Below are 14377 nucleotides of genomic sequence, written 5' to 3'. Positions count from 1 at the left end.
TTGGATCCTGGAGTCCTGCCACAGGGCAAGGCAAAATGGTGTCTTCTCCTTGCTCCAGGCACGTTCCGCTGATTGCAGCCTCTGGCTTCTCTCTCAGCCTCTCAGGGTTTCACTGTCTGCCTGCAGTCCTCTCTCTCACATGGCGTGGACACAGTGGCAGCTGCCTTTCTCTGTGTGCTTCTGCTTTCAATTCTCAGTTTGTATAAGACCCTAGAAGAGGGTGGAGATCCGCCCTGACTCACGCCTCACTGATGTAGTCTAGTCAGAGGCCCTAAAGCAATCTAATCAAGTGATCTAATCAAAAGGCCCCTTAACTGAGTCTAATGCAATCAATAGGTCCCACACCCCCAGGAATGGATTAGTTAAAGATGATGATCTTTTCTGGGATTCACAAAACTTTAAACTGCCACAGTATCTTTTACTAAACCAGTTTGTTTTGCATTTAGTCCTCTACTGATGATTTGCTGTGTGATTCTAAGCATGTCTCTTACTCTATCTGTGTCTTAGTTTCCTCTTCTGGAAAGTTCTCTGCCCTGTTCTAGGGTTGTTGGGTGATCACATAAGATAATGTTTTTGAAAATTCATAGTAGAGCAAATATCCTTGCGTAAATGAAGGTAGAATCGCTACAACCAGTTATATTATTAGTTCAGGCAATTCTCACAAGTTTTCCTCAGGGGCCCTGTATTTAAGCTTACATAAATGTTCCCAAGTTATTAAAGCTTTTATATTACCCAGATTGTTAAAGCAGGGCTAATAGCGATGTTCATGAAAATTCTTTACTGAAAACATCCAGCTTCTCAGACCAGTGGGAAATACGGTATGGCCTTTTTAAAATGCACCAAGTGGTCATTGGCATTAGCTGCCATCCAGTATGATTGCCTTTCTCCTTTGCTGAAAATCCTCTCAGCCTGCATTTTCTAACCCCGAAGGCTCGGTTCCTTAGCTCCTTGGCTCTCGCGAGGCAGCTCTGGCTCCAGCTCCGTGCTTTCCGTTCACACTCTACTCTCCTGCATGTCACCTACATGGAGGCCCCTGAACGGCCCCTAGCGTTGCTGACTTGGCCTTGCCCGTGGTCCTTTGTCTGCCTGGGGAACTTCCATTCAATGCCGTCAAGTCCTAGCCCAGCTCTCAGCTCCTCCAGGAAGCCTTCTCTCCCCACGGCCCCTGCGGGACTGCGTCTTCCTGAGCTGTCCTCGGAGCTTCATGTGTCATCACACCAAATAGCAGCCATGTGTTTATTTATACATCTTTTACCTATTACTCTATAACCTTAGGCCGGGAATCCCGTCGTACTCCCTTCTGTTTCTCCAGAGCTTAACCTATACCTGGTGCCCGTGAATCACTTTTAAAAAATGTGTGTTGACTTAGTGTTTGAATAAAGGAATAAATGAGTCTTCTCTGTCTTTTTTTCTTTTTAAAGATTTCTTGCTTTCTTTCTCCCTGCACCCTCCATTGTCTGCTCTGTGTCCATTTGCTGTGTGTTCTTTTGTGTCTGCTTGTATTCTTATTAGGCGGCTCCAGGAACCGATCCTGGGACCTTCCAGAGTGGGAGAGGGGCGATCATTCTTTTGTGCCGCCTCAGCTCCCTGGTCTGCTGTGTCTCTTATCTCTCGTCTGTGTCTCTTTTTGTTGCATCATCTTGCTGCATCAGCTCTCTGCATGGGCCAGCACTCCTGCGCGGGGCAGCACTCCTGCGTGGGGCAGCTCACCACACGGGCAAGCTTGCCTTCACCAGGAGGCCCTGGGCATCGAACCCTGGACCTCCTTTACGGTAGATGGGAGCCCAATTGCTTGAGCCATATCCACTTCCTGTCTTCTCTGTCTTTAAATTGCTGAGAAACAAGGAGAATTCTTGAAGAATTTTTTAAGTGGTATGCGTGTGTTAAGGGCAAATAACAGAGGGCTTTAGGTCCCAATTCTGGGTATTGTTATGCATTCATTCAAAACCACATTAATTAATTAAGAACTGTGATGAGCATTACATGAATGTACTGTGCACTACGGGGCATGTAAGAAATATTAGGCACAGCCATCGATCTTACAAAGCTATAAATTAAGTAAGGAGAAAAGATATACACACCTGAAAAGCTACATATGCAGACACCTAGGCAAATAGATGAAAAATGTGGCAGCGAGCACTGTGGAGACTGGGATGGTTGGCTTCATAGAAAGAGGCGGGCAGTGTGGAGCAGACTTGGAGGACAAAGGAGAAAGTTTGACATCACCAACAACAGCCTGGAGGGCAGAAGGAACCGAGCTCGCTCAGGAGTCACACAGGGGCATAGGGAAACTGGAGGAGGTAATGTTGGGCTCCTCACTGAGTTTCTGTCCCCAGAAGCCTTTGCAATTGCTTGTTTTTTCCCCTCTTTGCCCAGAACGGCTTGTCCCCAATTCACATGGCGGCTCAGGGAGACCACCTGGACTGTGTCCGACTTCTGTTGCAATACAACGCAGAGATCGATGACATCACGCTGGACCACCTGACCCCGCTCCACGTGGCGGCCCACTGCGGCCATCACAGGGTGGCCAAAGTCCTGTTGGACAAAGGAGCCAAACCCAACTCCAGAGCCCTGGTGAGCGGGAGGCTGCCGGAGAAAGTGCGGGAGGGGCCTGGGCAAGGGGGATGGGACCAGAGCTGAACTGCAGAGCCTCGTGGGAAAGGCGGCAGCTTGCACCTGCAATAGCCCTTAAGACTCAGGGCCCGAAGAGTGCCCGTGTCTGCTAAGGCTCAGGAGGGGCAGAGCACGTGCAGGGCAGCATCCTTCCATACTCCACATCCAGCTGGGTGCTGCCTCCCGCACCCGCTGACCGTGGCCTCCAGGTAACAGGCTGAGGTCAGGGGTGGATTTGGGCCCAGGAGACCTGACTCAGTGCTCGGGTGTATATGTGGGGTGGGGCGCCACCTGTCTGAGTCGGGCCCACAGCTCAGGGGCAGTGATTTCTGAGAGGCTTTGGGGATAACTGAAATGGCCTGAGCTAAACAGCCTTCCCCTTCGGAGGGCCTCCCAGCTTTCATGGTGAGTTCGGACAAATTCCCTGCTGTGGCAGTGGTTCCTCTCTCTTCTCACCCAAGCCAGGGGCTTCCACAGAGGCCCAAGTGCTGGTGGGGCTGGAGCTCTGCACATGGCATACTATCTTCATTCTGGCCCATTTCAGAAGAGAAGAATTGAGGGGGGCAGATATCCTCCAGGGATGGCCATGGATGGCAGATAATGGCTCATTTGTGCATCCTTCCATCTACCATCCATCTACCATCCATCCACCATGCATCCACCATCCATCTATCCACCATCCATTCACCATCCATTCACCATCCATCCATCCACCATCCATCCACCATCCATCCACCATCCATCTACCCACCCATCTACCATCCATCCACCGTCCACCATCCACCATCCATCCACCATCCCTCCACCATCCATCCATCCACCGTCCACTATCTATCCACCATCCATCCAGCATCCATCCAGCATCCATCCATCTACCATCCATCCACCATCCACTATCTATCCACCATCCATCCATCCACTATCCACTATCTATCCACCATCCATCCAGCGTCCATCCAGCATCCATCCATCCACCATCCCTCCACCATCCCTCCACCATCCATCCATCCACCATCCATCATCCATCCACCATCCATCCATCTACCATCCATCCATCCACCATCCACTATCTATTCACCATTCATCCAGCATCCATCCAGCATCCATCCATCCTCCATCCATCCATCCATCCATCCACCCACCATCCATCCCCCATCCACTATCCACCCACCAGCCATCCATCCACCAGCCATCCATCCATCCACCATCCACTATCCACCCACCAGCCATCCATCCACCATCCAGCCATCCACCATCCATCCATCCGCCATCCATCCACCATCCACTATCCATCCACCAGCCAGCCATCTACCATCCATCCACCATCCATCCATCTACCATCCATCCACCACCCATCCATCCATCCACCACCCATCCATCCATCCATTCGATCATAAAAGCATTCACTGAGCACTTACCATGTGCAAGTCACTCTTCTAGAGCAGGATATTGCAATCTCAGCACTTTGTGACATTTTGGCTCTGATAATGCTTTGTTGTAGTGGACAGTGTAGGATGTCCTGTGCAGTGTAGGATGTTTAGCCCATCCCTGGCCTCTACCCATGGAAGCCAGTAGCACTCCCCCCCTAAGCTGTGACAAACAAAAATGTCTCCAGACATTGCCAGATGTCTCCTGGGGTTGGAAATCACTCCCCAATTGAGACCCACTGCTCTGGGAGGATAAAGCAGTGAAAAACAAACACACAAAACTCCCTGCCCTCATGGAATTGGCGTTCTAACCTATCATCTCAGAGCAGGGCTGACAACACGCAAATCCATTTTGCTAAAAGTGGTCAGGGGTTTCAGGGGACAGGAAATATGATTTGCTCCACAAAAGTACTCTTTTCCTTATCATCGTTTCTCCTTAATGCAACTTTAAGCAGCAGGCCCTTTTAGTGCATCCAAATTTAAACAGTTTTGTAAACAACAAGTTAAGGGACCTGCCGGGTGTATAAAGCGAGAGGCACCTGTTCCTGCTCGATTTGCCTTGTTGACATTTCCCTGGGGGGCGCCTGCTGCCGGCTGGGCAGGGGCTGCTGTTCGGTAGCAGGGTGCTGTTGGGGTGTTCCCGGGGCCCGTGTGAAAGCCCCTGCTTGTCCGTCTCCCCTCGCGTGGCATTACAGAACGGCTTCACCCCCCTCCACATCGCCTGCAAGAAGAACCACAGCCGCGTCATGGAGCTGCTGCTCAAGACCGGGGCTTCCATCGACGCCGTCACCGAGGTAGGAGACGCCCTGCCTGCCGGAGCGCCCCGCCGCCCCCCGCCCGCGCCCCTCCACGGCACGTCTGCCTTCCGCCTCTGAGAGTCGTGCTCCGTGGCCGAGCGCCCCGCACGCGTGGCTGCAGGCGCGCCCGTGCACGCGCGTGAGATGAAAACGAGGGGATAAATCGGGGGTGTCTGAGACGAGGGAGAATGGGTCGGGTGTCAGGGAGCTTCCCGAGATCGGATGCAATTTTTTTTCCAAGTTATGAAACGTGGGGAGCAGGCGTAGCTCGGTGGTCCAACTCCAGCGCCACACATACAAGGTCCCAGGTTCAATCCCCAGCTCCTCCTAAAAAACAGAAAACAAAGCAAATGTGGGCCACATTTGCCCTGCAGTGCTTTTCCTCGGCCATTTTCCAGGAAGCAGCCCCACCTGGCTGAACTCCCTCACCTGGCAGAACCCTGGGCTGGGGACCTAGAGGCCAGACAGCCTTAGGTGTGGACTTGCTCTCTCTTCTCTGGTGGCACGGGAAGGCCCCCCTTTCCTCACGCCCTCCCTGTCATTCCAGTCCGGCCTCACCCCTCTCCACGTGGCTTCCTTCATGGGGCACCTTCCCATCGTGAAGAACCTCCTGCAGCGGGGAGCATCACCCAATGTCTCCAACGTGGTAAGCCCCCGGGCAGGGCAAGCGCTCGGGGGGCTCTGTCTAGTGCTCCCAGCATCTCCCGTCTTGGGGGAAGAGGTAGAATTCTCAGACTCGGGTGAACATTCCTGTCTACTGACACTTTTCCAATTACACTTGTCACAAATCTGTAAGTCTTGGGGTTTTTTATTTGGGACAATAACTTGGGAACTTGCATAAGTGCTATGTGGGAATACATTTCCATGCGTTAACATTCATTAGCTCTGGGGGTGACTTTTGAGCGTTCCTGGAATACACACACACACTCCAGGCTAAAGGAGCAGCTTACTGGGTATCCCCGCCCCCTGGATGAAAACCTGCCAAGAGGCTCCAAGCTGGTACTTTGGAGCTCTGTGTGTGTCCTTTGGGGAACCCAGCATGCACTAACACGTCTATAATTTGTGATTTCCTAGAAAGTGGAGACCCCGCTACACATGGCAGCCAGAGCAGGGCACACGGAAGTGGCCAAGTATTTGCTCCAGAACAAAGCCAAAGTCAATGCCAAGGCCAAGGTGAGTTTCTGGAGGTGGGAAGGGAAGGCTCCTGGAATGTAAGCAATTCAAGTGCGCTGAGGAGCAATCCATCCTCATTAGAGGCCTGGCTTGTGGCGCAGAGATGACTCGTTCTCATGTAGGTCACACTGAACTCTCAGGAGCTGCCTTGCCGTGGCTTTGAGAATTTTACCTAAGAGCTATGTTTCTTTAGGATAATGAGAGCCTGAAGTCCAGGGAGCATGGCCGGCTTGGAAAGCCTAGTGGGCTGGAAGGGTTTCACGGCTATTATGGTCACGATGGAGGAAGAGAAGCAGCCTTTTGGGGGAAGTGTTGCCAGTGAAAATCAGTCTGGAACTATTTAATCACTGGATCTAAAAATGCATGATTCCTCCTTGTCGTAAAACACATTTTTGAAGGATTGGAAGAGTGAGGCGCAAGCTGCTGGATTTGGAAGTTGATTGGTTGTAGCCAATATCAGGCTTTTGTAACCCAAAAACGTGACCGAACAAGGTGTGCCATTAAGCCCAATAACGCAGAGACTTGGCCGGCTGCGCCCCTTCGGCCATCAGGCGTGGACTGGAAGTAGGGCAGGAGGGGATGTAAAGGGCATCTTTCCCTCTCAGCACTTTTGACTTGTCCTTGACCCTGGCAAGAGAAAATCAAATAGCCTCCAAAGGGCAAGTAACCACACTTTATTGCATGTGCACCATGTGCCAAACGCAGCGCGGAACGCTTTGAATGGAATAGTATTCCCATTTTACAGATGGGAGAGCTGAGGCCTGGTGCAGTTAGGTGGACATCACAACCGGCCTGAAGGGTTAGCTAAGGCCGAAGCTTATCGGTTTCCCTAAGTCAGAAACACGATTCGCATCATAGCCCTTCAGACTGCCCACTGCGTGACCTTGAGAGAGGCCAGTAACCTCTCTGGGCCTCAGCTCCCTTCTCCGGAAAGGGAAGAGCTGGCTTAGTTCACCGCATCCTTCCCTGTTGTTGGTTTTCGCTCCGGGGTCCAGGACGACCAGACTCCGCTTCACTGTGCAGCTCGCATCGGCCACACCAGCATGGTGAGGCTCCTGCTGGAGAACGACGCCAGCGCCAACCTGGCCACCACGGCCGGGCACACGCCCCTGCACACCACGGCCCGAGAGGGCCACGTGGACACAGCCCTGGCCCTCCTGGAGAAGGGCGCCTCCCAGGCCTGCATGACCAAGGTACGGCCTCCTCCTCCCCAGCAGCAACGGCCGGTCGCAGCCGGGCCGGCGGCGTGGGAGGGGTGCCCGCCGGGCTGGTTCTGTTGATGCTGAAGGCAGCTTTGGGCGGGGGGAGGGAGGGTGGCGAAAGAACGGTCGCTGTCGCGAGATGGGCGTGTTATCCTCCTTCCCCGGAGAGTGGTGCACAGAACATGTTGAGACGAACCACAGACGAGTGCTAGGGTTCCCAGAAGGATGACTGACTCAACCCCGGCCCTCAACTAGTTAGCAATCGAGTAACAGTACAAGGTGGTTTTGTAGCTATCACAAGAGGGCGCCAATGGTGGGTGGTGGAGAGATCAAAGATTGCTGTGGGGAGTGGATGTGGCTCAAGCAGTTGGGCACCTGCCTCCCACATGGGAGGTCCCGGGTTCGGTTCCCGGTGCCTCCTAAAGAAGATGAGCCTCAACGAGCTGGGAGTGACTCAAGTGGTTGTGCAGTCGCCTCCCACGCGGGAGGTCCCGGGTTCGGTTCCTGGGGCCTTCGAGGAAGACGAGCGGACAGATGAGGGAGCCATCTCAGAGGGTGGGGGCAGAACAAAAACTTTTTTAAAACCTTAAAAAGAGAACGATTTTTAAAACTTAAGCGGTGGTGTATTTAGACACCATGTATTTTTTTAAAATTGCTGTGGCCTTCGTCTTAGCGGAGTGTCCGTGCCCGCGAAGGTGGGAAACCTCCTTGGCCACGTGTCCTTTTCCCGGGGAGGATAGCTGTGTCTTCCCTGGTCCTGATGGGCTTTGTTTCTCCTCAGAAAGGATTTACCCCTCTCCATGTGGCGGCCAAGTACGGGAAGGTGAGGGTGGCGGAGGTGCTGCTGGAGCGAGATGCACATCCCAACGCTGCCGGGAAAGTGAGTAGTCCTGCCCTCCCCCAGGCAGAGGAGGGAGCGGAGACCGTACTTTTCTACTTGCAAGTGGCATCCCTTTTGAATGATCCCATTTTTGGTTTTTTTTACTTTTTTTTTTTCCTCTTCCCTTCCCCCAAACCCTCCCATTGTCGGCTCTCTGTGTCCATTCGCTGTGTGTTCTTCTGTCTTCGCTTGCATTCTTGTCAGTGGCACTGGGAATCTGTCTCTTTTTGTTGCGTCATCTTGCTGTGTCAGCTCTCCATGTGTGTGTGGCGTCATTCCTGGGCAGGCTGATCTTTTTTCGCATGGGGCGGCTCTCCTTATGGGGCGCACTCCTTGTGCGTGGGGCTCCCCTACGCGGGGGACACCCCTTCGTGGCACGGCACTCCTTGCGTGCTTCAGCACTGCACATGGGCCAGCTCCACACGGGTCAAGGAGGCCCGGGGTTTGAACCCTGGACCCTCCGGATGGTAGGCGGATGCTTTCCCTGCTGAGCCACATCCGCTTGCCTGAATGATCCCATTTTTCCCTCTTTTTAATGGGAAGCCATCTATGGAAAGTGGCCTCTGGAAAATCCGATCTTTCTGACAAAACCTGCGGCGGTTTAGAAAGAACCTGCTCGGAGGGACTGCGGTGGTTGCCCTGCTCCCTGCCCCCGGGGGCCCCCACGGGAAGAAGGAGATGGCCTCAGAGCTGCTGGTTTTGGGTTTTATTGGCTCCAGGTCAAGACTAGCTTTGGGATGAGGTTTTTCGTTGTCGCTGTTTTCGTGTTTTTAGGAGGGACCGGGGCTGGAACCCAGGACCTCGTGTGTGGGAGGCAGGCACTCAACCACTGCCCCCCACCCGCTCCCCTGGAATGAGTTTTTACCCAGGTCTCCCCTGTGTGGAATCAGTGGTGGGGGGAGGCCGCCTTGCCCCCGCGGACCCACCAGTGGGGCCGCCTGGGGCTAACGGGCTCGCTAGTAGGAGGTGCCCCGGAGTGAAGGCCGTTCTCTGTCTGTTTCACCCTGGACAGAACGGACTGACCCCTCTGCACGTGGCCGTCCACCACAACAACCTGGACATCGTCAAGCTGCTGCTGCCCCGGGGAGGCTCCCCGCACAGCCCTGCCTGGGTAAGACGCCGCCTTCCCTCGCGGCTGGGAGCTCCCGGGGGTAAGGCCCCCGACCCTCGGCCCCCCGGAGAGCAGGCCGGTTCCTCCAGGGAGGGTGGGGGCGCCGGCTCCTGCGGGGACTTTGCGTTTCATTTCTATTTTCACCTCGGAAATCTCCCCTCGCTCGCACAGATGTCACCCGCAGCGTGATTGCGGCTATCCGGGGCCCCGGAGTGGGATGGGAAACGGGTAACACTTCTTAGCAATAGGTTACCTCACAGAGGGGGGCTTCGTTTCCCACGACACGTGGGTTCCCCAAGCAGCTGTGGCTTTGTCAACGGGCTGTCAGAGCTCAGCACATCTCCCTTGTGCTCAGAGAGTCTGCTCTGGGGAGACTCTGCTAAGGCCTTCTCATTCACAAGCTCCCCGGTGGGCGGGGGGCTGAAGCTGGTGCACCACAGCTTACACTTCCAGGAATATTCAGGGGTGTGCGTGAACTGGCCAGAAGCGAGGAACCGATTCTGAACGTGCCGAGTCACCCCCAGGTCCATTCCTCGAAGGAGTTCCGACTTAGATGGTGGCGACGTGACACACGCGTTGCCCGGTCCACGTGTGCCCAGTGTGCCAGCCTCACGCCAGGGTCTGCCACGAGCTGCCCGGAGCAGGACGTGCGTGGAAGGAGAGGTCAAGGGCGCAGGCCTGCGGTGCCCGTCGGAGACCGGGCTCGGGTGGTGGTAGAATGACGCGCGGGCACAGGCTGCCCCCCTGTGCGAGAGAGGGGGCTGCTTTGTTGGGGCCACACTGAAGACAAGAGCAGAGAGAGAGCAAGGTGGGGATATGAGGTCACAGGCGGTCCCCGTGCTCAGGGAGCAGCCGAGGCTCCGGAGAGACACAAACGCAGCGTCGTGGTGCAAAGGGAGCCTGCGGCCCAGGGACGGCGCGGATGCACAGGAGTTCGAGAAGATCCTGCGGGCCTCCAGTGCGGTTTCCCTCCGCAGATGAGATGCTCATCTCTGCGGCAGGGGCCCCTGACTTCCCTGGGCTGCTGGCCCTGCCGCTGTCGGAGCGAGCCCCGCGTCCCCGCGTAGACAGAGCATGTGGCACCGCCGAGATGCCAGCTTACTCCTGCCTCTCAAAATAGAAAGCTGGGCTCCCCTCCTCCTCCTCACGCTCCTGCTTCTCTAAAAGAAATAGGAGCCAGGTTCGTGATATTTAAAGAGAGCGAAACCCAAGCACACCCTCCCTCCAGATGGGGTTTGTTTCCATGGCAAAAACATAACTTACCAAACTCGTCTGGCAATTTTGTAGAATTTCACATGCAGATCCCTCCACACCCAAACCAACCCTCCCTTTCTCGTTTTGATCCTAATGCTGTTTTAACGGGCCGGCAGATCGCCCACGCGTGCGCGCGCTTGCACGAGCTCGTTTCCTTGGGGAGGAAGAGCCCTTTACTGGCCCCGACCGCTGCCTAGCTGCACCTTGTCCTTGTCACATGGACGCTCCCCGTCCCGATGCTGAGTTTTGCTCTTGTAGCTTGGTTAGAACGCAGGGCTCTCCGGCAGCGTGGGGCCATCTCCAGAGCCCACTGACCCCGAGCGCAGGGCAGGATGCTCTTCTCCAGCGTGGGCATCCACAGCTGCCCGAGTGGCCGGGGGTCTCCTGATTATCCTACTTCAAATTGCTCCACTTACTGACCTGGGGGCATGAAAAGGAGTCCCCGTAGCCGCTGCCTTCACGTGGGGCATGCCTTCTCCCGGCAGGGCGCCGGCTGGGCAACTCGCCCACCTCGTCCCCTTCCGTCCTGAAGACAGCTGAGAAGTCGACGTGCTCTGACGCTCGTCTCAGAGGCCACCAGCCCAGGCCCTGAGACCTGGCTTCACCCTGTGCCCAAGGTCACAGGGCCCGAAGCGGCAATGCCAGGCAGGGACACTGGCCCCCCAGCTCCAAATCCCAGCCGTGACCCATCTCATTGCATCCCTTTTCTCTCTCTTTTGATAGAGTAAAAAATCATTTTGGATAGTTTTTTTTGTGTCATACCAAGGTACCAGGGCCGGGGATTGAACCGGGACCTCCTGTGTGGGGAGGTGGCTCTCAGCCACTGAGCCGCATCAGCTCCCCTGAGTTGGTTTTCTCGTTTGTTTGCTTTGTTGTTTGTTTTTGTTTGTTTTTAGGAGGCACTGCTGGGAAGCGAACCCAGGACCTCCCATATGGGAAGCAGGCGCTTAACTGCTTGAGCCACGTCTGCTCCCTACTTATTTTTACTGTAATCAACGTGCCAGTCTGGTTTCCCTGCACACCACCTACAAAGTATAATTTGATGTTTTCCCATAATGGAATCAAATTAAAAAGAGGAACGCTGGAATGATTTAGCATTCGTAATTCTTCAAAGAGAATCCTTTTCAGTTGAATGCTTTGGGCAAATTGCAACATTTCCCCATAAAATTTATTTTACTGTGTTTCTCAGCCTGACCTTGATGTACCTTCCCCTGCCTCCAGTGCTGTACAACTGGGATTTTATTACTGTGCGCATCCCCCTCTCCTTTTTCTGATCGGTGACCCTGGCAAAATCAGAAGTGTAGGTTTCCACAGTAAGACAGTGGCTGGCAGGGGAGGAGTCATTCCCCTGGGATGACCAGGAATGTTGCCCAGGAAGAGAGACCATGTGCCTCCAGATAAACTGCACACGCAGTAGCCACCTGCTGCGGGACTGGGCGGGCGTGATGCTCAGACAGTCACGGGCCCTGCCTGCGGGTCCTCGGCTGGCGTCCCCCTGGGCCCTGAGTGCGCCAGGGGCTTGCTACTCAAAGTGTGGGCCAGGGGGCTAGCAGCTGCACCACAGGGAGCTCGTTAGAAATGCCGAATCCTGGGCCCTTCCCAGGCTTGCTGAATCAGAATCTGCATTTTAACAAGATCCCAGGTGGTTTCAACGCACATTGATTGAAAAAAAAAAAAACTTTATTTCCTATTTTTAAAAAAGTCAAATAACAGAAAAAGACAGCTCAACAATTTATGGAAACATTACTCCCAGCAAGAGCTGTCCAGGCACTTTGATCTCATCTAATTCCAACTACTAACTCAGTTGTTCCTCTAGTGTTCAGAAAGATACACAGATGAACATAGATTAAAGTATGTAGTCAAGGTCTCCTTAGTAAGGAAAAAAATGAAGAAGAGAAAAAAAATGTTAAATCATATTCATAGCTCACAAAACCAAAGCCACGTGATGTTTGAGAAGCCCTGCCCTAGCTGAGAGAAGCTAGCTTGGGGGCCAGAGGGCCCGGGTTGGGTTATCTGTTCATTTATTTAAGGAGGTAACATTAGATAAGGCCCTTCTCAGAGAAGTGATGTCTTTATGCACCAAATGAAAAAATATATATAATGCCTGCCTTACTTCCCTTTCTTGGTTGCAGTGAAGCTCAAAGGAGAGAATGTCGATGAAAGTGTTGACCGAGCTTATAACAGTGTTGGCCAAGGTAGCCGGCTACAGACTGTTACCTGTCTGCAATGCGCACAGGAGTTTGCGCCAGAGTGTAATTCCATGCTCTGCTTCCTTCATTGAGAAAGTCTTGCTCAAAAAAAAAAGTCAGTTGAACAAGCAGTGCACAGCGACCTAGTGATTTAATTTTGAGTCAGGTTCCTTCATCTTGTCATGGACGTGTGGCCCAGTGACCTTCGGAGCCTACCCTAAACAGTCCTGTAAAACCATGGCACAAAGGCTCCTTTCTTTTATATATGAATTTTAGAAAGCCTCTTCGCGTATGTTATTGTATTTGATACATCCAATAACTTTGAGAAATGGACAAGCTGTTTTTGTTTGTTTGTTTTTTAAAGATTTATTTCTTTATTACCCCACCACCACCCCGGTTGTCTGTTCTCTGTGTCTATTTGCTGCCTCTTACTCTTTGTTCGCTTCTGTTGTTGTCAGCGGCACAGGAATCTGTGTTTCTTTTGGTTGCGTCATGTTGTGTCAGCTCTCTGTGTGGGCGGCACCATTCTTAGGCACACTGCACTTTCTTTTGTGCTGGGCAGCTCTCCTTACGGGGTGCACTCGTTGCACGTGGGGCTCACCTACGCGGGGGACACCCCTGTGTGGCAGGGCACTCCTTGTGCGCATCAGCACTGCGCATGGCCAGCTCCACACGGGTCAAGGAGGCCGGGGTTTGAACCGCGGACCTCCCATGTGGTAGACGGATGCCCTAACCACTGGGCCAAAGTCCGTTTCCCATGGACAAGCTGTTAAAGCCATTTCTCATAGCTGTAAGAAACCACGGGAAGCTGACGCTGTCTTGTCCCCAGGTCACTCAGCTAGTTAAGAGTGGAGCTGGCACTGGCTCCCACGCCCTCAAGTCCCTTGCCTGGAGCTGTCCTGGTGCTGGCAAGCCCCTCGACCCCCTTGCACAGGGCAAGAAGAGTGGCTGTGGTTTCTTTTCTTTTGCTGGGGGGGTTTGCGTTCCTCTTGCAGGAAGGAGCAAAGGGGAACCTGACCTTAATTAATTGACTGTCTCACCCCGGCTTCTAGTTGATCTGTGGGCTGCCTAATTAAATCTTAGGCTTTCTGGGCGACAGAGCCTTGCCCGCCCAGCAGTTCACCAGATGCGGTAACAGCAAAGAGATGGTGAAAAAAGGAACAAGGCCCCTGCTGGCTATGGAAGCCCTGAGAGCCGTCTCCGAATCCAGCTGCCTCTGTCGACTTCATCTGCTCTCTTGGTGACCCCAGCCCTGCTCAGTGGGTGTTGGAGCCAAGCCAAGAGCCAGCCCTGGCCCTGCCCCAGTGGGTTTTAAGTTTAAGGCAGGCACCCCCGGTGCCGGCTCGGAGCCCCGTAACCAGCCTCGGGGCGGCCTCTGCTCTTTCAGAATGGCTATACCCCGCTGCACATCGCGGCCAAGCAGAACCAGATGGAGGTGGCCCGCAGCCTGCTGCAGTACGGGGGCTCGGCGAACGCAGAGTCGGTGCAAGGCGTGACCCCCCTCCACCTGGCCGCCCAGGAAGGTCACGCGGAGATGGTGGCCCTGCTGCTCTCGAAGCAAGCCAACAGCAATCTGGGAAACAAGGTAACGGCCTCGCTGGGACTGCCCGGGAGCCTGAGCAGTGATGTTAGTGTCAGCCCACTGGAGGTACCTGTCTGGATATTGAGCACCTACTATGCGCCAAGGTTCCAGGATAGGTAATGTGTGTGTGAGCCTTACAACCACCCTGC

At 54.0% G+C, this 14377-nt stretch overlaps 1 protein-coding gene across 11 annotated transcripts in view; it reads left to right on the top strand.

The window, feature by feature from the left end:
- The window catches only part of ANK1 (ankyrin 1), a 236103-nt gene that overhangs the window by 162804 nt on the left and 58922 nt on the right, over positions 1-14377 (top strand). For all 11 annotated transcript variants that reach the window (XM_058289994.2, XM_058289996.2, XM_058289993.2 and 8 more), the window contains exons 10-17: positions 2377-2574; positions 4736-4834; positions 5385-5483; positions 5912-6010; positions 7006-7203; positions 7994-8092; positions 9105-9203; positions 14034-14231. In XM_058289994.2, coding sequence (XP_058145977.1) covers positions 2377-2574; positions 4736-4834; positions 5385-5483; positions 5912-6010; positions 7006-7203; positions 7994-8092; positions 9105-9203; positions 14034-14231 — 1089 coding nt within the window. The remainder of the gene's footprint in view (positions 1-2376; positions 2575-4735; positions 4835-5384; positions 5484-5911; positions 6011-7005; positions 7204-7993; positions 8093-9104; positions 9204-14033; positions 14232-14377) is intronic.

The sequence above is a fragment of the Dasypus novemcinctus genome, chromosome 29 (genome assembly GCF_030445035.2).
Source record: "Dasypus novemcinctus isolate mDasNov1 chromosome 29, mDasNov1.1.hap2, whole genome shotgun sequence".
NCBI classification, from domain to species: Eukaryota; Metazoa; Chordata; class Mammalia; order Cingulata; family Dasypodidae; genus Dasypus; species Dasypus novemcinctus.
This window is presented reverse-complemented; position numbering and strand designations above follow the sequence as displayed.